The 25,744-nt window shown below is 45.0% G+C and overlaps 1 protein-coding gene across 1 annotated transcript in view; it reads right to left on the reverse strand.

Moving 5' to 3' along the window:
- Positions 1 to 25,744, reverse strand: part of GALNT10 (polypeptide N-acetylgalactosaminyltransferase 10) — a 223,937-nt gene that overhangs the window by 116,366 nt on the left and 81,827 nt on the right. Inside the window, 2 exon segments of the mRNA XM_027605662.2 lie at positions 5,247 to 5,385; positions 8,451 to 8,553. Of these exon segments, the coding sequence (XP_027461463.2) occupies positions 5,247 to 5,385; positions 8,451 to 8,553 (242 nt within the window).

The raw sequence follows: 25,744 nt of genomic DNA on the forward strand, positions 1-25,744 counted from the left end.
TCAGGCAGGAAAATGTCCCTGTTACTCCGTCTTGGCCCCCAAATAGCATTTTTGTATGTCTGTGTGTACATTCATATTGGGGGCACTATTATTATCATTACAACTAGTCCCGTAAGTGTGGTTGATTTATACTTGTGCTGACAAGCTTTCTTTCCAGAGTATATATTTAATAAATGCTTGTCAAAACGAATAGGCTATAATTGCCTCCTTTATGTTTTTGTAACTTGTTGGAGATGTAAAGGTGATCAATAGAATACTGGCCTATTATAATAATATGAACTTCTAAGTTCTTTTGAGGAAATTCAGCATATACCCTAAATCAAGAGAGTTAATTTAGCAAAAAGCAACAAGCAAAAAGAAGCATGGAACCAAGAATCTGGTAGATTTGCAACAAAGATTCCATTCAGGTTCATTCATTTGCTGAAAGCTAAACCAATGGACTGGAGAAAGCAGGTCAGAATTGTAGACAGTTCTCATTCCTACACGAATGTTGACTGCTTTCAGTCCCACCGTGGACACTCTTTACATGGGAGAAAATGACCATTTTCTCAGAGGAGAAGTTTGCACAGGGACCTTCAGACCCCAGGCACTTTAGCAGTTGGGGCTGTTGCCATCAGCTCTGTGCCCTGGAGGGGCCCCCATGCACGGCTGCCAAGCAACCCCCGCCTCCCCCGGGGAGGGTAGCAGGGAAAGCAGGCCAGCGCACCAGCTAGCCTCTGTTCGGGCTCCCTCAGCGGGGGTGGGGGGGTGCAGAGGTCAGGTCCCCTCAGAGCCAGCTGGCCGCCTCCCACATGCAAGCCCAGCAAGTCAGGCCCAACTGCCCAGTTTCCGTTCTCTGTGGCTCCATGGTCCCTGGTGCAACTTCTGGTGGAAACAAATGCAGCCGGCACAAACAGCCCCTCAATCCTCTTCTTGGCATGCTAGTGCCAAAATTCAGTTGAAGAAGTAAAAGGCAAACATTACCTCAGCTCCTGCTAGAGAAGTTGTTTGAGCTCAAAGAAACCGGAGGGAGAGAGTGTCTCCACTGCTCTGATTTCCTCACACATTTCTGCCGTCTGCAGGAAAGATCCACCAAACCCCCCCGCCCAGCCCGGGGAAAAAAATAAGAGCTCTTCAAGACATCTGCCAACTCATTTCTGGAAAGTGAAATTCCACACTGGGAATTCTAAAAAGCGTGTGTTGGGCGGGGGGTGGGGGATGTCCGGAGCACTGGGTTTAGCAACATCCTTCATGGTGACTTGGAGGCTGGCTGGGTAGGCTGGCAACAGGGGCCTGAGGCGTCCTTAGGCTCAATTCACAGCCACCTAGAAGAACAGTGGTTCCTCACCTTACTGATGCCCCGGACCCCTCTGCCAGGCTGCTGAAGCCTATGGCCACTTCTCGGAGCAGCCTTTACAATGCACAAAATAAATCAGATTATAAAGGAAACCAATTGGACTGAGATACAGTTATCAAAATAATAAACAATTTGAAATATAGTAATAGAAGAATTTCCTTATGGACACATTAAACAACACAATCTAGTGGCAGTTCTAAAAACTACCTTCATTTCAAAGCAGGGATGAATATTCATGACATTTCTAGACATCTGTAAAGTAATGTAAAAGTAAATGATTTCTTTTGGCGACAACAACCCAGGTGCTTTGTTGCCTACGGTCATAACGGCAAGGAACACCGCATTTCAGTGAGAGGCTAATGAAAGAAAAATGCAACGTTTTACCCCATTCAGGTTTACAGACCTGTCTGTGGGCCCCAGGACTCCTAGATTAAGACCTTTCTTTTCCTGAGCTGTTGGGAGAGAGCAGTGCACTGGAGACCAGGGGGCCAGGCCCCAACCTGGGGGCCTCTAATCAGCTGGGAGCCTCAAACTTTTAACCAGTAAGCTGGAGATCGAGCATCTCTTGCCTACTTCTCCACCTTCAGTGTCTTCCCGCAAAGGCTGGTGCTGGGTGGGGGTGTCCTTTGGAGTTCCAAGTACTCTGTGTCTACTCTTTTTACTGTTTTTTCTCATCTGTGGTGTAATGACCTGCTTGGCCCATCTGTCCCCACCTCTTGCACAAGGCAGCAATAATGGCTCATTTATCATTGTGTTCTTGGTGTCAAGCACAAGGCTTGGCACACAGGAGACCATTCCTATATATTTACTGACTGAACAGATGAATGGATGGATGAAGGCTGTGACCACACCTAGTTTCTCTCTCTCGTTATAAAAATATTCCTTATTTCACACCAGCAGTTTCTCAACCCTAGTTATATAAGTGAGCATTGCTTTTCGAGGTTTTAGAAACTACTGAGACCCCAGATGCACCCCAGAGACTAAGATGCCAGTGGTCTGGGGCAGCGCCCTGGCCTCTGCCTGTTTTTAAAACCACCCCAGGTACAGCCAGAGTTGAGACCCCCACAGTAGCACAGAACAGTAGCTGAAGTCAGAGTGCAGTGCTCCAGATGAACTTCTTTTCTAGAGCCAGCAAGATGAAATTAGTGCAGAATTCTGAACTCTGCGAGGGGCTAAACACATAAATTGAGTTTCTCACCCTCAGAGTCAGGTCACAGTTCTGAATCCAGCAACATCAGTAATATCTGAACTACATTCTCAGACTTAGATGAAAAATCTGGGGCTTGACAGTGAAGACCATGAAACAAATTATTGCAAACGCCACGGACAAGCACTCTGAGGCCCCACGCTCCCTCCCCTTGTGGCAAGAAGTCCTTATGAATAGGGCCCATCCTGGTTAAGCAGCACAGCTTCTGGGGGACAGATTCCTGGCTGGGTGGTTTCCTAATCTACAAAGTCGGGAGGATAATAATGATAATGAGGCCAACCTCAAGGTATTGTTGCAGGAACTGAAAGATGGTAGGGGTCAGAAGGCATTTTGCAAGTACCTCATACATGCTATCAAGATTAATTCTTTACTATCGGTATTAGCATTTAGTTAGGGTCCGTTCACTTTACTGTGTTTTTCAGATACTATGCTTTTTATGAAGTGAAGGTTGGTGTCAACCCTGTGTTGGGCAAGTCTGTTGGTGCCGTTTTTCTAACAGTATTTGCTCGCTTCGTGTGTGTGTGTGACATACTGGTAATTCTCACTAACTTTCTCATGATTATTATTATTATATTTGAATTGCGGCAATCTCATGATAAAACTTTAATGGATTAGAAGACGCTTCTCGTGAGTGAGCAAAAAAAGTGGCTTCTTGAGATGGAAACTCCTGGTGAAGATGCTGGGAAGACTGTTGAAATGACAACAAAGCATTTAGAATATTACATAGACTGAGTTGATAAAGCAGTGGCAGGGTTTGAGAGGATTGATTTCGATTTTGAAAGAAGTTCTCCGTGGGTAAATGCTATCAAACAGCATCACATGCTATAGAGAAATCTTTCTCGAAAGGAAGAGTTGATTGATGCAGCAAACTTCATTGTTGTTTTATCTTAGGAAATTGGCACAGTCACCCCAGCCTTCGGTAACCACCACCCTGATCAGTCAGCAGCCACCATGTCGAGGCAGGACCCTCCACCAGCAAAAAGAATATGACCCACTGAAAGCTTAGATGATGATTAGCATTTTTTAGCAATAATGTGTTTTTTAATTAAGGTATAAATGTTTTTTAGACAAAATGTAACTGCACACTTAATCGACAACAGTAGAGTGTAAACGTAACTTTTATATGCACAGGGAAACCAAAAACTCATCTGACTTGCCTTACTGCGGTGTTCTGGAACAGAACCTGCGCTATGTCTGAGATGTGCCTGTACTGCATTCTACCAGTTGAGTTCTTCCAGGTGGAAAGACCTTGTGGATTACGGATACCAGGTCAGACTCCCCGCATTCAAGGTCTGGCTCCACTTACCCACTGAGCCATCTTATGCAAATCCCCTAACCTTATTATGCCTTATCTGTAATAAAGGTATGTTGGGTTTTTGGAAGGTTTGGCTGAGTGAGGTAAAGCACTTAAAGCACCTAGAACATCTTCTAAAACTTAAGCTTTGCATCAGAATCCCTGGAGGGCTTGTTAAAACACTGATTGCTGGGTGCCTCTCAAGAGTTTTTGATGCAGTAGATCTAGGCTGGGAATGGAGAATGTGCACATCTAATACGCTCCTAGGTACCCATGGCATTGCTGGCCTGGGAACCACATTTTGAGAACCACTGGCTGAGAACCAAGCCTGGCATACAGTAAGCACCAACTCAGTGTTAGCTGCTATTATCTTTTCCTGGGCTCTACTTTCTTAACCGCTGAGCAAAACGCTCGTGTGCTCCAATGCCACTCGGTACTGCCTTCCTGTGGAAGCCAGTTCGAATTCTACCTGTGGAGGTTCCCAAAGTGTGGACCCAGGATAAGCTGCACCAGCACCACATGGGAGCTTACTTAAAATGCAAGGTCTTGGGCCCCAACCCAGATCTAGTGAATTGGGATTTACGGGGGTGAGGCACAATATCCTGGGCTCTAACATCCTTCCGGGTGACTCTACTACATACCGACTTTAAGAACTCCTGCTCTAGTAGAAAATCACCATGACCACTGCAACGAGCCTCCTGAAAATGGCCAGGGAGGCAGGACAGCTTAAGGTCCAGAGTATAGGTTTTGGTTGAGTTGGAGACCTGGCTCGGCTTCTTTGCCACCTTGGGGCCATGAGTTATGACACTCATTTAAGCCTCAGTTTCCCTGGCTGTAAAATGGGTACCATTAAAGGACCTACCTCACAGGAACCTCAGATGCTGCAAACAATGCATGATAACTGTTCAGGGACTGTTAATTGCCACTCTTACCCTCTTTATCATTGCTATGATGTGTCCTATCTCAAAGTGATTTGAGACAGCTTATTAAAAAAAGACAAACATATAGGTGCACAGGATAGCTAAAATAAAGCCGTTTTTTAAGAAAAGGAAGTAAAAATGTATCACACAGAAAGTGGGGAGCATGAGGGTTGAAACTGTCACTGCAATTGTCTGAATGTGAGGTTTGAACGTCCCCGAAGGCCAGAGCAGAGGGGAAATGCAGAGGTCCTACAGTCTACGGTTTCCACTGCCTTAAAAGGGGAAGGAGGCCGGCTCTTTTTCATCCCTCTGCCACCCCACCTCTAAATCTAGGAGAATCTGATCCCATAAACCTCTGCACCAAGGCCCTGTGTACCAAGAAGGGAATTTCCTCTAGCTCGCTTGCTGTACCTGTTTCTTTAATCAATTCTCATCAAGAGCCACAGGTAAAATCCTGAGATCCCAGAACATGAGAGATGTCACACTCACTTTGGGTGCCGAATATCAGGGACAGAGCGATTCAGGGAGATTTTATCACTGACGTAAATGTTAAATCCATTTTCTCGGTATGCCTGATCCACTCTCTCAGCGTCGGTCATGGGGTAAGGTCTCCCTTGTTCTCCATTTCCTAGGAGCAAAGAGCAAAGTCAATGTTGCCAATTGAATGGAATGGGGGAAGGGGGATGAAAGATCTGATTAAAGCACAGAGATCAAACTTTATACATGGATATAGAATGGACCTCCAGATTTTGCAGGGGGAGTCTAAAGAGGGGAGAGGAACGAGCATTTTTTCGGCCATGCCCATGTCACGCACTTTACAGACTGGCTCTCACGTCATTCCCACAGCAAGCTATCAGGGTGGACATGCGAGCCTTCATTCTATGGGTGGATAAACTGGGACTCAAGAAGGTTATAAGAGCAGGTTTGTGGGCTCTAAAGTCCATGCTTCCCCTACTCTGCTAAGGGCCCGAGACATCCCTGACCATGGCATCCCATCAGCTGGACAGGGGGCCAGATCTACTTCATATGAGCTGATCAACCTTGGGCCGGTCACACCAACTCCCCGAAAGGCAGCTATGCTCCATCCGGTACCCACACCCCACTGAGAAAGTCAAATGCGAAGTTGCACACATGGCAGAATTTGTAAACAATATTATGACTACTCTCTAGGTGAGGCAAACTTCATATGCAACTAAAAAATGTGACAGATGATAAAAGATGCTTTGATCTTTTAAGTCAACAAACAATTAAGATCCACCTAGCCTAGGTCTCAACTGCCTGAAAAGTGTTGCTTTGAGTCATGGATTTGGGCAGATGAAGTGCTAGCTCTGCACAGTCCATGTGGGGAAAGGGGCCCTGATGTCCCAGGAAATTATTCTCTGGGTTCCCAGGGTGCAGATGGTGAGTAGGAATGTCCACACCCACCCCTGCAATAACAGCCCAGGAATCTGCAACTGGAGAGAGTCTTGAAGAAATGGCCATAAAATCAGCTCGTTAAAAATCACCTCATCTTCCTGAGCTTGTGGTCTGAGCAACATCCTATTTACTTTGCAAAGTGCATGTTGACAACATCAGCTTGATGGGGAGTTGCAAGCTGACAGGTGGGGCCAAGGGCTGTGCCTACTTCCACCCAGCCAGATGAGAGAGGACGCTGCCATCTGTAACTCAGAAGGCTCCACGATAAGCCGCTGCTGGCTCATGCCCAGGACAGACTCCACAAGGGACACAAATGCAGCCAGCAGAAACAGGAGAGCCAGAAGCATCTGCATGGGGAGGGAAGTTTCAGGAAGGCAGCACAGGGGAGTGACTCAGAGTTCAGGCCCTAGAGTGTGGCAGAGTGCAGCCCCAACCTGCTACTCACTGCTTTGTTAAGTTATCCTGGACATGCCGTTAGCCTTTCTCTGACTGGGCTTTGCCCTACGTATTAATGGGGAAAAGAAGGTTCAATGTAATGATTAAGGAGATAATGCAGGGCAAAATACCTGGCACAGAGTTAGCACTCCACACAAGCTGATTATTATTATTCTTTTTTTAAATTATTTTGTTCTCCATTTCAAGATCAATTTTATTTTATTTTATTTATTTGAGAGAATGAGAGAGAGCACATGAAAGGGGGGAGCGTCAGAGGGAGAAGCAGACCCCCCGCTGAGCAGGGAGCCCGACGCGGGACTCGATCCTGGGACTCCAAGATCATGACCTGAGCCGAAGGCAGTCGCCCAACCAACTGAGCCACCCAGGCGCCCAGATTATTATTATTCTTAATAATGTCTCCACTGCTTACTCTTTTTCTTGCTAGTTAGCTCCATGTTCTAATAATTCTGGTAATGATAACTGCCTGGAAAATCAGCTTTTTTCAAATGTTCCCTTTCTCAGTTTAAGCAGCGCCCACCCCTACTTCATTTTCCATCACTGCTGTACAGAAAAATGCATGTCATGTTTTTAGATTTCCCTGACCATTGGTTATTATATCAGCTCTATTAGAGCCCTGTTGTAGTCTGGTTTTTTCATAATGTAATCTAAAAAAAAATCAATAGCGGTGGGTGCTTTTAACTGAGATAAAAATGAACGAAACACCGGGGCGCCTGGGTGGCTCAGATGGTTGAGCGTCTGCCTTCGGCTCAGGTCATGATCCCGGGGTCCTCGGATCGAGTCCCGCATTGGGCTCCCTGTTCCTTGGGAGCCTGCTTCTCCCTCTGCTTCTCTCTCTCTCTCTCTCCCTCTCTCTCCCTCTGTCTCTCCCTCTGTCTCTCATGAATAAATAAAAAAATCTTTATAAAAAAAATGAATGAAATACCAATCCCTATATTTCTACGGTGCTTTCCAGTATTGTAAAGTTGCTTCATACCCATCACTTTATTTGTGTCACCTTCACAACAACACCCTGAGGATGTCGGAGCAGGAAGCATGAGGCCCACAGATACATGGGGAAACCGAGGCTCCAGGAGCATGGGATCTCTCTGATGGTCACGTGGTTGGTCAGCAGTGCCAGAGCTGTCATCCTGACTCCTAGTCCAGGCTCTCTAGAGATGATTTTCCACATAATTTCTATAAACCCCAACCCTCCCCACCCCTTCCCAACTCCCCAGTATAACAGGAACTGCTCCAAAGACTAATTAGCCAAAGAAAACTTTAGCTGAAGCCTGCTAAGTCCATTCGACCTTGTGGCTACAGAGCTGGGTAGGGGTCGACTCTGTCCTCCAGACCTGGGTTCGAGTCACAAGCCTGCATCTTTCTCACTGTGTGACTGCAGGCAGATCACCCCACATCTCTGAGCTCCGGGTTCCTTCTCATCAAATGGGCCACAAAGGGTGACTCGGGGTTTCCCTGAGAAAATGTGCAAAGTGTGGAGCATGGGCCTTGCTTACCGCAGGTGTTTAATAAATGTTGGCTCTTACCATGACTGCTCCTCATTTTAGTGGTAAAATAGCTCATCAGGGGGGAGACATTGTTTATCACCCAATAAAGGTGGTGGGGACAACTCCTGAAGGCAGTGGATCTGGTGATGTGAGTGGAGAAAGGGATCAGCTAGCAGGTGAAAAGGGTGACCCCCAAGAAGCAGGGGAAGGGATAACGCCAAATGGAGAGGGAGTGAAAAGGAGATCCAGACACGCCTGCTAAACATGCACACGCGAGTGCACGCATGCGTACGTGCCCTTCACAGGACCCTCCAGTGCTCAATACTGTTCTCCATACCTACGCGCTGGGCGTCCCTCCTGATGGCTTCTTTGTCATGCCAATCCCTCAGCTTTTGCCCATCTTCCACGAAAAATATCTTCTTCTGCTGATTGTGGGAGCCCTTAAAAAAAAAAAAGATAAAAACAGTGAAAAGGAAGGAAAGGGAAAATAAGTTGAATAACAGAGACCCGTAAATTGCACTATCTACGGGAGCTTTTGGTCTGTCATCATCTGCTCATTTATGAATTCCCTCAATCTACCTTTGTTAGAGCTGCCATGTGCCAGTCAGGTGGGCAAAGGTCAGATGACAGGTACACACTGTCCACCCTCCTGGTACTCAGAAACTAGCAGGAGAGAAAACAGATGGACAGACAGTCCTTTCCCCCAAGGGAGAAAGCAGTAAGTGTAGCTCCATCCAGTAGAAATATGGGAGCCACAAATGTGAGCCACATGTGTAACTTTAAATTTTCTAGTATTCACACTAAAAAAAATAAAAATAAAAAACAGATGAATCAGTTTTGATAATATATTTTACTTAACCCAGTATATTCTATCTAAAATATTATCGTTTCAACACACAGTGTAAAAAATCACTGAAATGTTTTACATACTTTTTTTTGTACTAAGCCTTTGAAATTCTTTTCTTTTTTAAAGATTTTATTAATTTATTTGTCAGAGGGAGAGAGGGGGGGAGTGAGCACAAGCAGGGGGAGCGGCAGGGAGAGGGAGAGGGAGAGGCAGGCTCCCTGCTAAGCAGGGAGCCTGATGCGGGGCTTGATCCCAGGACCCTGGGATCATGAACCTGAGCCACCCAGGCATCCCCTAAGCCTTTTGAAATCCAGTATGTGTTTTACACTTGTATTCATCTCAATTCAGACCCTTCCAGGTGGCTCATGGCTATATACTGGGCAGGGCAGGTAAGTGAACCTCAAATCAGAGGCCTGGAGAAAGGGCTATAGGAGTTGACTTTCACTTGGGAGAACGGGGGAAAATTTCACAGACTTGAGAGCATTTGGGCTAAGCTTTGGGTAAGCAGAAATGAGAGGCAGGGCAAGACTCCCAGGTGCAGTGGAGAGTGGCAGAGCTGGGCTGGGCCTGAGGAGCTCTGAGCTCAGGAGCAGAAGTTGGGTTTTGGTCACTTCTATAGTTCCAATGGCCCAGTCCCAAAGAGGGTGAACATTCGGCCATTGTGTGTGGAATGTATGAACAAGCAATTGGATGGCTGAAAGAATAGGGGAATATACAGCAGTCACAAGAGAGCAGTCCCCAGGGGCTGGGCTCTGAAGGGATTTATTGTGTCTGGGAGGTAAGTCCATCCTGGTGGGCCTATTAGGAAGCAGTTTCCCTAATTAAAGGAATTTCATTCCAGTATCTGGGGTCATCAGAAGGTGCCAGATGCTTCCCCATGCCAAGAGTCAAGTCTAAAGACTTGGCCCCGGGGGCTCAGTTAGAGTCTTCCCCAGGTAACACTGCACCACATGGCTGTTTAAATATCTTCCTGTGTTCATGTAAATGAGAATGGCTTTCCACATCACCTTGCCCATTAAAAATCCTGCAGACTTATTCTTGCCACTGTGGCACGCAAGATCCAATAGTCCTATTTCCTATGTAATTAGCTACGAAGGCCCTGAGCATGTGGCATGCTGCAACATTAGCACTAACAAGAAGCCACCAGAATAAAATCATCCCCAAGCCTGTTTATTAAGTCTCTGGCTGATCCTTGTGTTAGCAGATTTTCCACAACGGCTCAATATCCTTATATCAGCTCTAATGATAATAACAATCCTTTGCGTTCCCTCTCCTACAGACCTCTCTGAGCTGTGAGGAGAAAATTCTGAAAGTTAGCATGCCAGATGTGTTGGTCAGAGAGGGAAAGAAAACTGTGAAAACAAAGCCCACGTGCCTACGAATGGTTCGCGGGGGTTCTCAGAAATCACAGAAGCTGAGCTGGAAGTTCCTCCAGCAAGTTTCAACTGTGTTCAGCTACATTTCTACAGGAGACACTCAGCACATCCCCACTGGGGACGCAGGCATGACAACACAGATCCTGTATAAGTGTTCATGGGGTTTACAGCCAGATCCGTATCTCTCAAAGGGTGGTTTTTGGGAGCCCTGGCCCCACCTTGAACCTATTAAATCAAAGTACCTGGGGGGGGGGGGTGGAAGGCCAAGATGTGTTTTAAACACAGTCCCCAAGTGATTCTGATTCACAGTGAACCTGGAAAAACCACTTGTCTAAATCCAGCTGCCTCGATTTACAGATATGAAATCTGAAGTTAAGAGAATAGAACAGATTTGCCCTAAATCCCATAGCTTGCCAGCCCCAAAGATCAAACCAGATCTGGCTGTTCTCTCTCTGGGACAGACTGTGAGCTTCTGGAAGGCAGGGGCATGCCCTTGTTTTGGGCATTTGGCCTATTCCTAGGCTAATATCTGGCCCATCTTAGGCCCTCAATAAATATCAGCTGAATGAGTGAATGGCTGCTCATCAATGGGGCAGGCAGTCTAGTTTAATGACTCAGAGCACTCTGGTTTCAGAGTTGAAAAAAACCTAGGTTTCACTTGCACGGCAGGTGCACCCCAATTTCCTTGACTGATAAACAGGAAAAACTAACAGAATAACTATAACCTGTGGGTTGTTGGGAGAACGAACTGAGCTAATCAACACAAAGCATCTAGCTCAGTGTCTGGCACAAAGTTAGGCCTTCTCAGTAAAGGTGGTCTATTAATACATTATTTTTAGAGAAAGCTTATGATCCAGTGCTTATGATGGGCACGTCAGGGGGAAAAGAAGAGGGATGGGGAATCAAATAATAAAACTGTAAGCCTTTCAGAGGCAACCTAATACCTGAGCTGATTCAACTGGCCATTGCTGATAACAGGATTTAGAGAGTCTCCTCATTCACAGAAGGGCATGTGCCCATGTAGAAATTCTTCAGACAAAAACAAAGTTCCTAGTTAATAGTGGCATTCTGCGACAGAAAAAACGTCACAAGACTTTCAGCAACAACAAAGGCACAGACGACACTTCTCAAAAGACAGCAATTCCTATGCAATGGCAATCATTTAATAATGTGCAAGAAAGCATGTCTGGATTTTCAATCCAGAGGTAGCTGTAAGTTTCTTTAATTCTGTAGACTGAAATCTTCGTCTATAAAAGCTGTGACTGTTTCGCCTCAGCATCCATCTTTTGCCCTTGGTTTCCAGGGGTCCTGCTGCTACAGGAAGCAAAGGGTTGGGAGAGCAGGGCAAGAGAGGCCAGGGAGAGTCTGTGAAGGAGGCTGGCAGAATTAACATGGAAATCCCATTAAACAATAAACTGGAAATGGATTTTGAATGGCTGGTCTAAACTGTTTCTGGTATCTGTGTGCTTTTACCTAACATTCCACGGGAAGAATCGATTAGTGTTCAAACAGCCACATACTCACACACACAATGGAATTTTAATCTTTTGTTTAATCACTATTTAGCGTGCCTGAAACCCTTTGGAAGGAAGAAAGGAAGGTGGTGAAGTAAGCCAACTGTACTCTGGCCAAGGAGAAAGATCTGTTGAAGTGCATGCTCGATTCCCAACATGGCAGCCACGGCAACTCCTGCTCAGAGGAACCAGGCACCTCTGGCTGAGCTGGCCAGTGTCTTCAAAATATGGAAAAAGGGCTATCCACTCTAAAACTGCAATGCTGGAAGTTAAACCAAGCAGGTCATCTGCTTCATCTAGGGTCTGAGGATATATTACAGACCAGATTCTGCTGCAAGTTTTAGCATGGCTTCTTCCCCCAACACCCCTCACAACTAACCCTACAAAGGTGCTAGAATGATTTTCCTTTGAGGTTTAGATGACTTTATATAATTCTAAACATTTGTCTATCTGCTAAGGAGATTATTCTAATAATCTTCACATGCGTACACACACACGCATATAGCAAAGCATTCTCTTCAAGGTTGCTTGCAAGGTTGTATTTCAAAGATGGCCAAGTACAGCTTAATTTAGCTGAAAGCATAAAGTTACTTTAAGCAAGGGAGTTTGGGCAATTGGATAAATGTACTTCCTTTATGAGTTTTGAGGACATAAGCTGGATTGTTTTTATGTATTCATTCATCTAACAAATAAGGATGACTTTGTTGATAAACTGAGGACCTACTATGTACAAAGAAATGTGGGGGAGACAGAGATAAATAAGACAGTCCCTGGATTCAACAAATAGTATGGATATGAGACAAGTATTTAAGAAAGGAAAAAAAAAAAAACCTGCGACACTAACATTAGGGCCCTGAAAGTTGTATGGATAAATTCCTGATATTTACAAGAGCACAAGATTAAATTCTACCTGGGACCATCAGGGAGGGATTCCTACAGAAGCAGAGTCTTTGAGAGCTGCCCGAAAGAATGGGTAGGATTTTGATGGGCAGCAATGGGGCGTCAGAATCTAGCTGGAGGAAAAGCATATGCAAAGAAATGGATGTTATGAAATAATGGACAGATTTACTTAATGGCAAGGAGCCTGATTTGGCTGGAGTGAGTGGGATGCAAAAAAGAGTCATGAAGGGTGCCTAGGTGGATCAGCTGGTGAAGTGTCCAACTCTTGATTTCAGCTCAGGTTAGGATCTCAGGGTCACGAGATCGAGCCCTGCATTGGGCTCCCCACTCGGCGAGGAGTCTGCTTGGAATTCTTTCTTCTCCCTCGGCCCCTCCCCCCACTCATGCATGCTTTTTCTCTCTCTCTCTCTAAAATAAATACATCTTTAAAAAAAAGGTGAGGGGGCGCCTGGGTGGCTCAGTCCTTAAGCGTCTGCATTCGGCTCAGGTCATGATCTCAGGGTCCTGGGATGGAGCCCCACATTGGGCTCCCTGCTCTGCGGAAAGCCTGCTTTTCCCTCTCCCACTCGCCCTGCTTGTGTTCTCTCTCTCTCGCTGTGTCTCTCTGTCAAATAAATAAATAAATAAATAAATAAATAAATAAATAAATAAAATCTAAAAAAAAAAAAAAAGGTGAGAGTCATGAACCATGAGGCCAGGAAGTCTAGGCCAGAATCTGAGGGCCTTACACTGGAGCTGTTTAGCAGGTGGGAGCCACAGAAGGTCTCTGAGCAAGGACTATCTATCCACTTGCAGTTAATCTCAGAATCCTCCTCTCCCTGGGAGAGATGGCAGAAGAAAGATCTTGTTTTCATTCAGAGGAAATGTTCCCTCTTTGTGGGCTGAGGACCACTCTCATTCTGGCTTCCCACAGGTCAGACTTAAATGGGGCTGACTGAACCCTAATCCCAGTAGATAGGGTGGCCGTTCTGAGACCTACCTTTCACCACAACCGGTACCAAGCTGTACGAGAAAACAATCAAACCTAAAGGGCACTGTTTATGGGGGGACGGAGATGCTACAACCCAGCAACCACAAGACTGCCTAAGTCTGCTAAGCCCAGGTCCCTCAAGTCGGCTCTTCTACTCAGCAAGTGGGTGTGTCCATTTTCCTCGCTCGGATAACTCCGTGGTCTCAACACCAGGTTGCTGGAATCTGAAATCTAGAAGGGGCTCCATTTCCTAAGAGGGCAAGGTCATTCACAGACAGGAACCACTGTTTAAAAAGGCTGATCCTGTACTTCCAAGGGCAGAGCCATACCACCTGTCCAATTCACCCTCTGTTTTGAATAGATGGCTCTAGAAAAGGGCATTTGCTACTTAAGGTGTGAAAGCTCATTAAGAGACTTTTTCAACAGCAGAGAGAAAAATAGCCAAGATATTTTGTAACGTCCATTATCTAAAGGGCAAATGGAATCTTTAGTAACTTTTCCATTCTAAAAGAATGATATCAACTTGTACAATTTTCTTCAGAGGAAGTTCCCATGTTTTATCACTGGGGGTGTGTGTGTGGGGGGAACAATACTCTGGTCAATAGTTTGATAAGATTCACTTGAGTCTCTCACCCGTCCATCCACCCATCCGTCCACCTGTCTGTCTACCCATCCATCTATCCACTTAAATGTTTAATGAGTACAACCACATGCTAGGCTCTGTGCTAGGTGTCCAGGATATTGGCAAGTAAGACAGCCAAGGTCCCTGCTCTCATACAGCTTACAGTATCATCTGTGGCGGGGGGAATATACACTTGATTCCGGAACCACAAATAAATTAAAACAGCTACAATGACATGTGCATAAAAAAAAAAAGTACACGGTGCAAAGAGAGTCCCTTTCTTTCAGATCAGATCAGGAGGGTCTGATCTACTCAGCAAAGTCAGGAGAGGCTTCCTTGAAGAAAGAGAGGGAGTATGATTAGGAGTTAATTCAACAGAGAAAGGAGAAGAGCATTCCAGATGGAGGGAAAAAAGCAAGGCTGTGCAAAGGCCCTGTGGCTAGGCAAATATGAAACAGAGGCGGGACTGAAAGAAGAGCAGTGTGTATGGCACACAGAAGAGGAGGGGAAGCCTACTGGGGATGACAGGTGGGCAGGAATAAGGACTTTGTTTGTCCAAGTATTTTATATAATAATGAGGTGGCAGGATCAGGCTGCATTTGGAAAGTTCTCTTGCAGCCAAGTGGAGAAGGGATTAGGAGACCAAGAAGGGTGGAACTAAGGGAAGAGGCTATCATAGTGTATGTGTTGTGTATAGGCAGAGATGATGCCGGCATGGACTAGGAAGACAGAAGTGGGGATGGACACAGACAGATTTTTTTTTTTTTAATAGAATCACGAGGGTTCTGCAGGTCTGCAGTCAAGAAATGCAGCCTGAGAACATGGACACTTGGGTGATAAGTTTATCTTTAAGGTCCGTAAGCCCAAAGTCCCGTGGATGCAGGTGGGGCTGACCTGGGGCCTGAGCCCAGACCTCCCCTCACCTAGCCTGCTGTTTGTTTCATGACATGTTACTTCCAAGTCTGAGCCCTGTTCATAGACAACCAGTCAGGGAATCAGCCCTAATAAGAATTGTATCGTATGTCTATTAAGCTTCAGGAATTAAATGACATGAAGTCAAAAAGAAAGAGAAGCAAACAGTAACTCGGGAGGCTGGAAATCCTCCCATCCCCATGCTTGGTGCACCTGTGCCACGGAAGGTGTCCCTAGAGGCGTCATAATCCCCAGCCTCAGGGATGCGAGCACTTTGGTGTTGAGTGAGCTTTCTCTCAGAAGGTAAGTATTTTCACTACCTCAGAAGGCACTGTGAGGACTTCAACCAAGGAAATTGTCATCGGTTTTAATGCCAGAGAAAAAACTGCCTAAACTGAACTTTTGAGAGCTGCTGTGTCATTATATTCCATGGGCAATTGTCAATGGTGATTCTGATTTTATGTTATTTCCCCCTAAAGTGGTGAGTTTATTATAACCTAACCCTTTCATAAGATAAGACTTTACTATGTTATTATTGTCATTATAGCCACTTTGAAGATGACAAAACTGAGGCTTGGAGTGAAAATCAATATGAAAGTGTTTTACAAACTGCCAACCACCCCATGAGTATAATCATCACAACTAATGGTTCTTTCTACACACATCTGCCCACTCCTTCCCACGTCTCGGAACATAGTCAGTTCTCAGGAAAGAAAAACCCGCTGGAGTGAATCATACTTCTGCACCTTGTTCACAAGGGGTCTTGAAAATCTCAGTCTCGCTGATAAGTGATCAACCACAGGGAAGTCTCTAAAACGTGTTCTCAGAGGCTTGGTGGATCGAGCACAACAGAGGGTCATTACACTGCTCTGCAGAGCAGATGTGGATGTGTAAAGAGGAAGGCAGGCAAAACTGGCAAGCTGAAGAGAAGGCAAGTTCCAAGCTCTTGGGGGTTGAAAAATGACAGCAAACACATCCTACTCGTCTCCTACTTGGGGAATTAGAACTGAAACGCCAAGCAATATAGTAGTTGCTCTATTAGTAGTAATAATTACAATCAGGATCCCCTACATTCTGAAGACAGCAAAACAAAGTGCGTAAGAGCACCTGCTTTGGAGTCAGAAAGACCTAGGCTTGTGTCACAGTTCTGCTTTGCTTGCTAGCTGTGCCACCTGAGGCAAGTTACATTGTTTTCCCAAGCCTTGGTTCCTCAAGTATATAATGGGGGATATTAACAGTATCTGGCATAAAGGTTATTGTGAGGATTAAATGAGATATAGCCACAAAGGTCTTAGCGGCGTTTGGTATTTAGGAAGCACTAAAAGTCATAGCTATCATGATTAGTTATTATTTGGATAGTACTTTGCAGTCTACAAAGCATTTTAATATATACTATCCTCTTTCTTCACTACAATCACACCAGAATAAAGGCAGGCATCACCAACCTATCCTAATGCTCTTCCTTGGGGACCCCAGACTCTGAGAATCCTTTCAATACTGTGCTCCAAGCAGCCCTTCACAGTGAGCCAGTGATGGCCAAAGGATAGGACCTATCTGCCATGCCTGCCTCGAGCTGGAAGAGTGAACTCCCAAGTACACCTGGTAGGCGGTGATCCGATGGTTGATTGCTACAATCTTAGATCTTCATTCAGGCTGGATGACTATTCACCTTTGTAAAGATCCCCCAGGGCAGTGGGGAGGGGAAATTGGGGAAAGCAGAAGGTGACTGAGGCTGTCCCCTCCTCTGGTGCTGCCCTCCCCTCACTCACAACTGCCAGGGCCTTCCCATGTGCCATGCCCCGGAGTCACAGAACCTAGATGCTGAATGGGAGCGGAGATGCTGTCTCCTGTGATGGTTCACTGGACCCAGTAACTCTTTCTTTGCTGCAGCACATGTCTGGTCCCTGAGATTGGCTTGGGCACTTAGGAGAGTGCCTCTATACAGATGGCTACAGTTATTAGAAAATTCCTTCTGGTACTTACTCCTTGGGCTCCTTCCTGGCTCACAAGGAGTCCTGGACTGGACTATGATCCTGGCCCCTCCATCTGCCATCTTGGGACCTCTGAACTCTTTTCCATTTCTCTTGGGGTGGGAGCTACAAAATGCTCTGAACCTCCTTGAGAAGCATCCCTACCACCTCCCTGTCCCCTCCCTTACTCTCACTCTGTCATTCTTGTTCTTACATACTGATCTCTTAGACATACAGTGGCCCAGGCGGGATACATGAGGTATAGCCACAACAGCACACAGGATGGTGTTCTCAGAACACACGACGTTGCTATGAAAGTAGACAGTCCCTATCGGAACAAATCCCAGCTCTCAGGCAGGCCTTCCCTGACCTCCCTGACTAGATCATAATCTCTAAGTGTGCCCCGATAGCATCCTTACCGCTCCTTTGTGATTTCACATTCATTTGGGTGATTATTTCATTACTGTCTGCCTCTCCCCAAACTGTGAACTCCATCATGGTAGGAGATAGCAATTTTTGTTGAATGAATGAATGAGCGGAGACATCTTTTGTTTTATCTTTTCTAGAGGGAGGAAGGTCATCCATGATTAGACATGTCTAATATAGACACAAGGATTTAATACCATAAAGGGGTTCTGGGGATTAACTTTATCCTTTGACTAAAAGGTTTCAGGGCAACTTAATGGGCTACAAGACTAAAGAGAGCTGGCTTACCTAGATCGTGAAATGATTTCTGAAAGATGCAACATACTGAACTCTTCTACCTTCTTCCTTCATTTTCCAGCTGTTTCCTCTCTGGATCCCTAACATTAAGGTTTGTGCACAAATTGCTGTACATTCCCCAGGAGCTGTTCTCTTTTTCTGCCACAGTAATGAGAATTTTAGCTGGGAATAGGACTTCTCAGAATAAAGGTGATATTTCCCAGACATACAGCCTGGCAGCCAGCTGTGGCCTGACTAGGTCCTCTCTGATGAGATGTGAGTGCAGGTGTTGTGCGGCAGTCCATGGAACCCACCTGAAGAAACCTTGATTCCTTCTACCTTGCTGCCTAGAATGCAAGCGCTACCAGGCTGGGTCCCGAGACAGAGGTCCATACCCTAGAAAAATGATGAGGATTCTGGTGGGAAGGAACCTGAGATTCCCGAGGACTTTAGGGAGCAGAGCTGTCACCTCAGTCCTGGACTGCACACTCCCAGACCTTCTTCTCTTGAGGCTTGAAAGCCTGAGAAATAACATTGTGTGATGCAGAAGACCCTGAAGGAGGATTCAGAAGTCCTGGGCTTTAGACTTCTGGCTCTACATTTATGAAGAGTGGCACAGTAGGCAGGTCCCTTGTCTTTCTGAGCTCCATTCTTTTACTGTAGAAGGGAGTTCAAAATAGTATCTGTCTACAACATGATTCTGTAAAAAATGCTAAGGAATCTACAAAAAGGTAGTAGAAGTAGTGAGTTTAGCAAAGTTACAGGATACGAGGTGGACAAATGAAAGTCAACTGTATTGCTAAATACCAGTAATGAATCATTGGAAATTGAAATAAAACACAGCATTTACAATGGCAGCAAAAATATTAAATAGTTGAGGGATTAATTTAACAAAAACATGCAAGACCTACATACTGAAAACTACAGAACATTAATGGAAGAAATCAAAGCTCTAAATAAATGGGGAAATAAATGCAGAGATACGTCATATTTATAAATCAGAAGACTTGATATTGTTAAGATGTCAATCCTCTAGCTGTAGAATCAGTGCAATTTTTGTAGAAATTGGCATGCAAGGGACATAGAAAACTAGTCAAAACGATTTAGAAAAAGAGGAACAAAGTTGGGGCGCTTAATATCTACTAATTTTAAGGCTTCCTCTAGGTCTACAGTGACTAAGAGAGTATGGTACTTGAGTAAGGAAAGACATGTGATAGATGGGAGCCAAATGGAGAGTCGAGATATAATCGTCAGTTGACGCTGATCAGAGGTGCAAAGGAAATTCAATGGAAAAGGATAATCTTTTCAACAAATGGTGTTAGAATCACCAGATATCCACATGCCTAAATATAAACCTCAATCCTTACCTTATGCCATACACAAAAATTAACTTGAAATGGACCACTTACTTAAATGTAATAGCCAAAGCTATAAAATTTGTACAAGGAAATATGTGAGCAAACTTTAGTAATCTAGGTTTAGGCAATGGTTTCTTAAATAGGACACAAACAGCGTAATATATGGATAAATTGGAATTCATTACAATTTAAAAGCCTTCACTCTTCAAAGGGTAAGACACAGACTAAGAGGATATATTTACAAAACACATATCTGACGAAGGACTTATATTCAGAATGCATACAGCATATGTTACAGCTCAACATCATTAGTCATTAGGGAAATGTAAATCAAAACTACCATGAGATACCACCTTACACCTACTAGGATAGTGATAATTTAAAAAAAAAATGGAAGATAAAAAATGTTGGCAAGGATGTGGAGAAACTGGAACCCTTGTACGTTGCTAGAGAGAATGTAAAATAGTGCAGCCACTGTGGAAAGCAGTTTGGTGGTTTCTCAAAAGGTTAAACACAGAAGTATCCAGATGACCCAGCAATAACACCCCTAGGTACATATCCAAAAGAACTAAAAGCGGGGACTCACGTAGGTATTTTTATGCCAATGTCCATTGCAGCATCATTCACATACTCAAAAGGTGGAAACGACTCAGGTGTCCTTCAACAGATAAAGGGATAAACAAAACACAGCACATACACACAACGGAATATTTTTCAGCCATAAAAATTTTAGGAATGAAATTTTGATATGTTCCACAATGTGGATGGACCTTGAAAATATTACGCTTACTGAAATAAGCCAGATACAAAAGGATGCACATTACATGATTCCACTTACATGAGGCATTTAGAATAGGCAAATTCACAGAGACAGAAAGTAGACTAGAGCTTACCCGGGGGGAAGAGGGCAGTTAGTGCTTAGACGGAGTCATTATTGTTGGGGATGATGATAAAGTTTTGAGTAGAGTGTTAATGGTGATACAACACTGTGATGTCTTTAATGCCACCGAACTGCACCTTACAAATGGTTAAAATGATGAATATTATGTGTCTTTCTCCACATTAAAAAGAAATACCTCCCTCATTCTCCCCCACCCCCCCAAAAAGCAAATTCTTCCCATTTTCAACCCTTACATATTCCAATAACTCTCTTGGAAATTCACAATGGATGTTATCGTATTTAGGCTCTGTAAAGTCTCAGAGGAAAGAAAGCTACCTAACTTTGTTTAATTTAGCATTTCACCAGTTTGATAGGAAGTTCCCCCCACCCACCCACCCACCCCACCTGCTTGCAAATGATTAACACCCTGAGGAACTCAGGGACCCTGTTTTGAAACACTATGCTAATGACAGGGTTTATGAGGAAGAACACAACATGATTCCTCCCCTCTGCAATGTGCAGTCAGTTTTTTGGGTTTTACTTTGAAGCATGTAGACATGGAACAATGACAAAGATTTCAGACTGACATACGGACTTGGAAGGAGGGAAATCAAGTTTATGATCATCTTAAGATTTTCGGAAAGAAAGCTTTAGTCACCTGCTGAAGCCTCTGATATCTGTGTCTACTCACCCATCCATTCATCCATCTGATAAACATTCATTGTGTAACTACTATTCGTTGGCCCTGGGTTAGGTGCTTTGGGGAATATCATAAAAGACACAGTTTCTGTCTATGGTGTAGCCAGATTTGATATCATTTCATTCTAGATTTTTTTTTTTTTTTAATTTGAGAGAAAGGGCACAAGCAGGGGAGGGGCAGAGGGAGAGAGAAAGGGAGAAAGAGACTCTGCTGAGCAGGGAGTCCTGGTGCAGGATTCCATCCCAGGACCCTGGGATCATGACCATGAGCCGAAGGCAGACGCTTAAACCGACTAAGCCACCCAGGCACCCCGAGATCATTTCATTCTAAAAATTGCTACTGGGACCTGGAAGGAGAACCATGAATTATTGTAGCGTAACTGTTCTGGAAACAGTTCTGCAGAGGGCACTGGGGATGAGCACTGAAGGATGAGCACAATGTGGGCTGGTGAAGGCACCACCAAAGCAAAGGTGATAAGTTTGCCCAGGAATGTCCCTCACACAGAGGAGTACAGATCATTTTAAAAGCCTGGCTTCTTAGAACTGTGGTTGATGGATCACTTTATGTTTTCTGAATCATTTCTCATATGTAAATTTCTCCAAAAACCCTTGGTTGGCTCAAGAAACAATGTATTTGAAGTTGGAACTGAGGCTCTCGTTTTTTCCTCTAGAGAATTCAGGAAGATTTCTCAGGATGACTGCGGTAAACTGATCGAAAAAGTGGCCCGATCCTCCACCCCTCCCTGTGTCCACATCCTCTGCAGTGGGGCCCTGAGGCTCCTCTCATTAACAGGTGGAATTAACTGCCCCAATGAGGCAGAAGGGACAGTGTGTCCATCGTGAGCCTAAGCCTCAAAAGAGGACTTACACTCTTTCCAGCCTGGGTTTTGTTCTTCTGCCTCCTTGAAGGAACAGCCCAGGCTAGTATGCGATAGTATGCTAGAGGAATGTGAGGGGCGAGTGGAAGATGAGACACATGGAGAAGAACTGAGGTCAACTTAGACAGAGAGCCAACCCCCAAAGATACAAAAGCCTGGCCAATGCCAGCAGAGCCACCCAGCCTGCCCACAGCTAACCAGAGACACATGAGACAGCGCAGCCAAGAACACAGACACCACCTAACTGATCTGTGGACCCGTAAGGGATAATATATGGTTGCTGTTCGAAGTCACTGCCTGAGGTTGGGATAGGTTTTTGTTTTGTTTTGTTTTTGGTGGTAACAGAAAAGCGATAAATAACCTTTGAGAGGATTCAGTTCAGTTCTGTTTACATCCAAAGGTGCCAAAATAGAAACAAAAAGGAATCCTGTTCTCCTGTCTCGTTTTTTTTAAAAGATCCAAATCATACCTGTATTCTCAAGCTCAATTCAAATGCCAGATCCTCAAATACTGTACCCTCATCCATTCCCTTCCACTTAAATAATAATCTCCCTCCACTAACCTCTCACTGCACTCTCTCTACCCCTCTCTTTTTGGAAGTTAGCCCTGCAGGTCTCCAATTACAACCATTTGTACACAATGTCACTCCTTTCCACCAGATTCTAAACCAGTGCTTCCAAACTCTCTGTGATGAAGAACCACTTTGTTTTAATTTCCAATTCATTGTGAACCAAACCATCTGTGGTAGGCAGAATTCTAAGAATGACATCCAATGACCCTCATCCTGTTACATTCCTCTCCCTCTGAGTATAGGTGGAACCTGTGAATACAAAGAGATGTTCCTTCTCTGATTACACCGCGGTACAGGCCAAAGATTATCCAGGTCAACATCATCTAATCACACAAAAAAGCACAGCGTTTCTTCCATCTGGAAGGAGGAGAAGTCAAAAGGACTCAAAGAGTGAGAAGAATCTGACGGGGCATCAGGCAGAAGTGTGAAGAACTCTTATAGTCTAGTCTCAGGAGTCACACTGCATCTCTTCTGCCAGACTCTGTTGGTTGAGGTATTAGCAAAGGTCTACCGAACTTCAAAGGGAGGAGACATAGATTCCACCTTTTAATGGGCTTGTGGAAAAAGGTTTTAGAAGTATTTGTAGAAGTATTAGAAGTATTTAGAAGTATATAAGATTTTGTTACAGCTACCTTTGGAAAATATAATCTGCCACACTATACAGGGGTGCATTAGTTTTGTTTTGCAACAATTACCACACACTTAGTGGCTTAAAACAATACACATTTATTAGCTCATAGTTTTATAGGTCATGAGTCCAAGCCGACTTAATGGTTCTCTGTTTAGGGTCTCACAAGGTCACAACCAATGTGTCAGCCAGTCCAGGCTCTTTTCTGGAGGCTGTGAGGAAGAATCCACATCCAAGCTTATTCAGGTTGTTGGCAGGTAGATTGTAGGATTGCGGTCCCTGTTTCCTCACTGGCTGTCAGCCAGGGGTTGCTCTCTGCTCCTAGAGGCCACCCGCACGTGGCCCTCCAGTCTTCAATTTCTGTATTTCTCTCATGGTGAACTGCCGCCATTCTGCAGACTACACTTTGAGAGGCATCGCCGTTAAACATCTCTGGGCCAAGCCCATTCTTACTCACCTCTGCATCCTCCCAAACGCCTGTTAGAATTCCTGGAAATAGGAAGAACTCAGTAAATGTTTACGGACTGAGTAGAAGACCCAAAGGAAGCCATGGCTGAAAGCTCAACTCTCTCACGTTATGGATGGCAATGTGGCAGTCCAGAGAAATGAAGGGATAAGCTAGTGGTAGAGCTACGAAGCCTAATCTAGGCTTTGCCAACCCAACTACCTATGTGTAAAGAGGGGTTGTCCAGGTATGAGACAATATGGAAGGAAGGAGGCTGGCGAAAAGGCAAGTGTATGCATGCCCACGTAAGGGAGGGGGGCAGCTGCCAGCTGAGTGCCACCAAGTAAGGGCAAGTGAAGACAGATGTTCAGTTTTTAAAAAGAAGCTGGAGAATTCAAGTTTCTCGACACTATTTCTTAATTTTTGATATGCTATCTAGATAAAGAAATATGTTTGCATGCTAGATTTTGTCCAACAGGTCAACAATTTGCAATTCCTGAGCATCTCTCATTTACAGGTAATGAAACTAAGGTCCTGAGAGGTTATAGATTTAACCAAGAACAGACCAGAAGAGGTGGTGAGGTTATTCCTGACTTGCCCAGGAATTCGGGGATGATGATGATGATGATTGGTATTACCAATATTCACTGAACACCTACTATGGGCAAGGCACTATGCCAAGCACTTGGGCTTACAATCTCATTTAATCCTTTCAATAGTCTTAGAAAGTAGGTACCAGGATTTCTTTTTATAGATCCAATGAGAGACTCAGAAAAGTTAACTTGCCCAAAGTATAGTGTAAGTAAGCAGTGGGTCTGTGTTCAAATCAAATGTTTACAAGGGAAACGGGTCTTCTACCATCCCACATCACTTCCCTGTCCCTTCAGCATCCGATCAAAGCTCCCAGGTTGCTTTACCTGGAATGGCTACAAAACCCACCCATTAACATCTGTCTATGATTTCAAGCCAGTAGTAGCAATCTGAGGGTGACCTGTTTCCTGTCCCCCAGAGTCTGAGTGACACTGAGCCTGGGCACTGCTCATCCTTCCCAACTGCTGACTCCCCAGCAGGGCAGGGTGTGTGTGTGTGTGTGTGTGTGTGTGCGTGTGCGTGTGCGTGTGTGTGTGCGTGTGCGTGCGTGTGTGTGCGTGTGCGTGTGCGTGCGTGTGCGTGTGTGTGTGTGTGCGTGTGCGTGCGTGTGCGTGCGTGTGTGCGTGTGCGTGTGCGCGCGTGTGCGTGTGCGTGCGTGTGCGTGTGCGTGCGTGTGTGTGTGTAGCTAGAGCACTGAGAGCAGGAGCTCGTACCATAGGGCTAGGATGCCCCAGCATCCTTTGCTAAATAGAAGGGAAGCACAGGGCTGAGAGGTGGGAGGTGCCTGCGGAAAATCGGTCAGACCTGTCATTTTCAAACTATGTTCAATGTATCCCTTGGAGATGCTGTAGCTGGGAGCTGGGCCAGGGATGTCCTGACAAGAGGGGCTCCGATTTCTTCTCCGTCATACATTCATTAGGCTTTCAAGTAAGATTCTATGACAAGTGTTCCACTGCTAAAAAAACAAATTTGAAAACCAATGCTCTAAGCCAACCCCTTCACTGCATTTTTTTTTACAGACAGACCCTATAATTTGATTGGCAATTATAACAATAATAAAGGCACATAGTGAAAGATTTAAAAAGTCAAAAGGGTATACAATGAAAAATATAAATCTCTCCCCACTCCCAACCCCTAGTCCTACTCCTTAGAGATAACCACTATTAACATTTCTGAGGATTCCTTCCAGAATTTTTAATAAGGAAACTGGACCCCTGAGGTTGGTTTATTTGAGATTATTCAGCCAAGGCTATGTACTAGATATTATGCTCTGGCATTTCTCTCCCTCTTTCTAACTTGCAAGTCTCAAATGTTTCCATAGATTGCAAAACTCTCCCTCCCCAGTCCCATCTGTAGCTTCAGAAACCATACATTACGCATCTTCTGGTCTCACTCACTGAACAGGAATATTTTTGTGTCTTTTTCATGGGACCCTATTTCCCCATGGTCTTTGTTTCACATGGTGGAAAAACAACCAGAATCACATTCTCAACTGGCCAGTGTTCAAGCCAGGAGCAGTGCTGCAAAGTGCATGCTCAGCGAGAGGTCTGAGCCACTGGGTGGAAACTCAAGCTTGACCCAAATCCTAGAAGTTGGAGAAGGGGGAACATCTCTGTACCGTTGGCTCCTCTCTGGGGGCACTGTCAACCTCCTCACTGGTCTCCTGGCCCTTGGGCTTGCAGCCCCCAGTTCCCAACCTTCCTGCCTGCATCATGTGCCTCATTCACCTGCAGCCCCTTTTCCTATGTGCTTTCTCTTCTGGGCCCAT

The sequence above is a fragment of the Zalophus californianus genome, chromosome 5 (genome assembly GCF_009762305.2).
Source record: "Zalophus californianus isolate mZalCal1 chromosome 5, mZalCal1.pri.v2, whole genome shotgun sequence".
NCBI classification, from domain to species: domain Eukaryota; kingdom Metazoa; phylum Chordata; class Mammalia; order Carnivora; family Otariidae; genus Zalophus; species Zalophus californianus.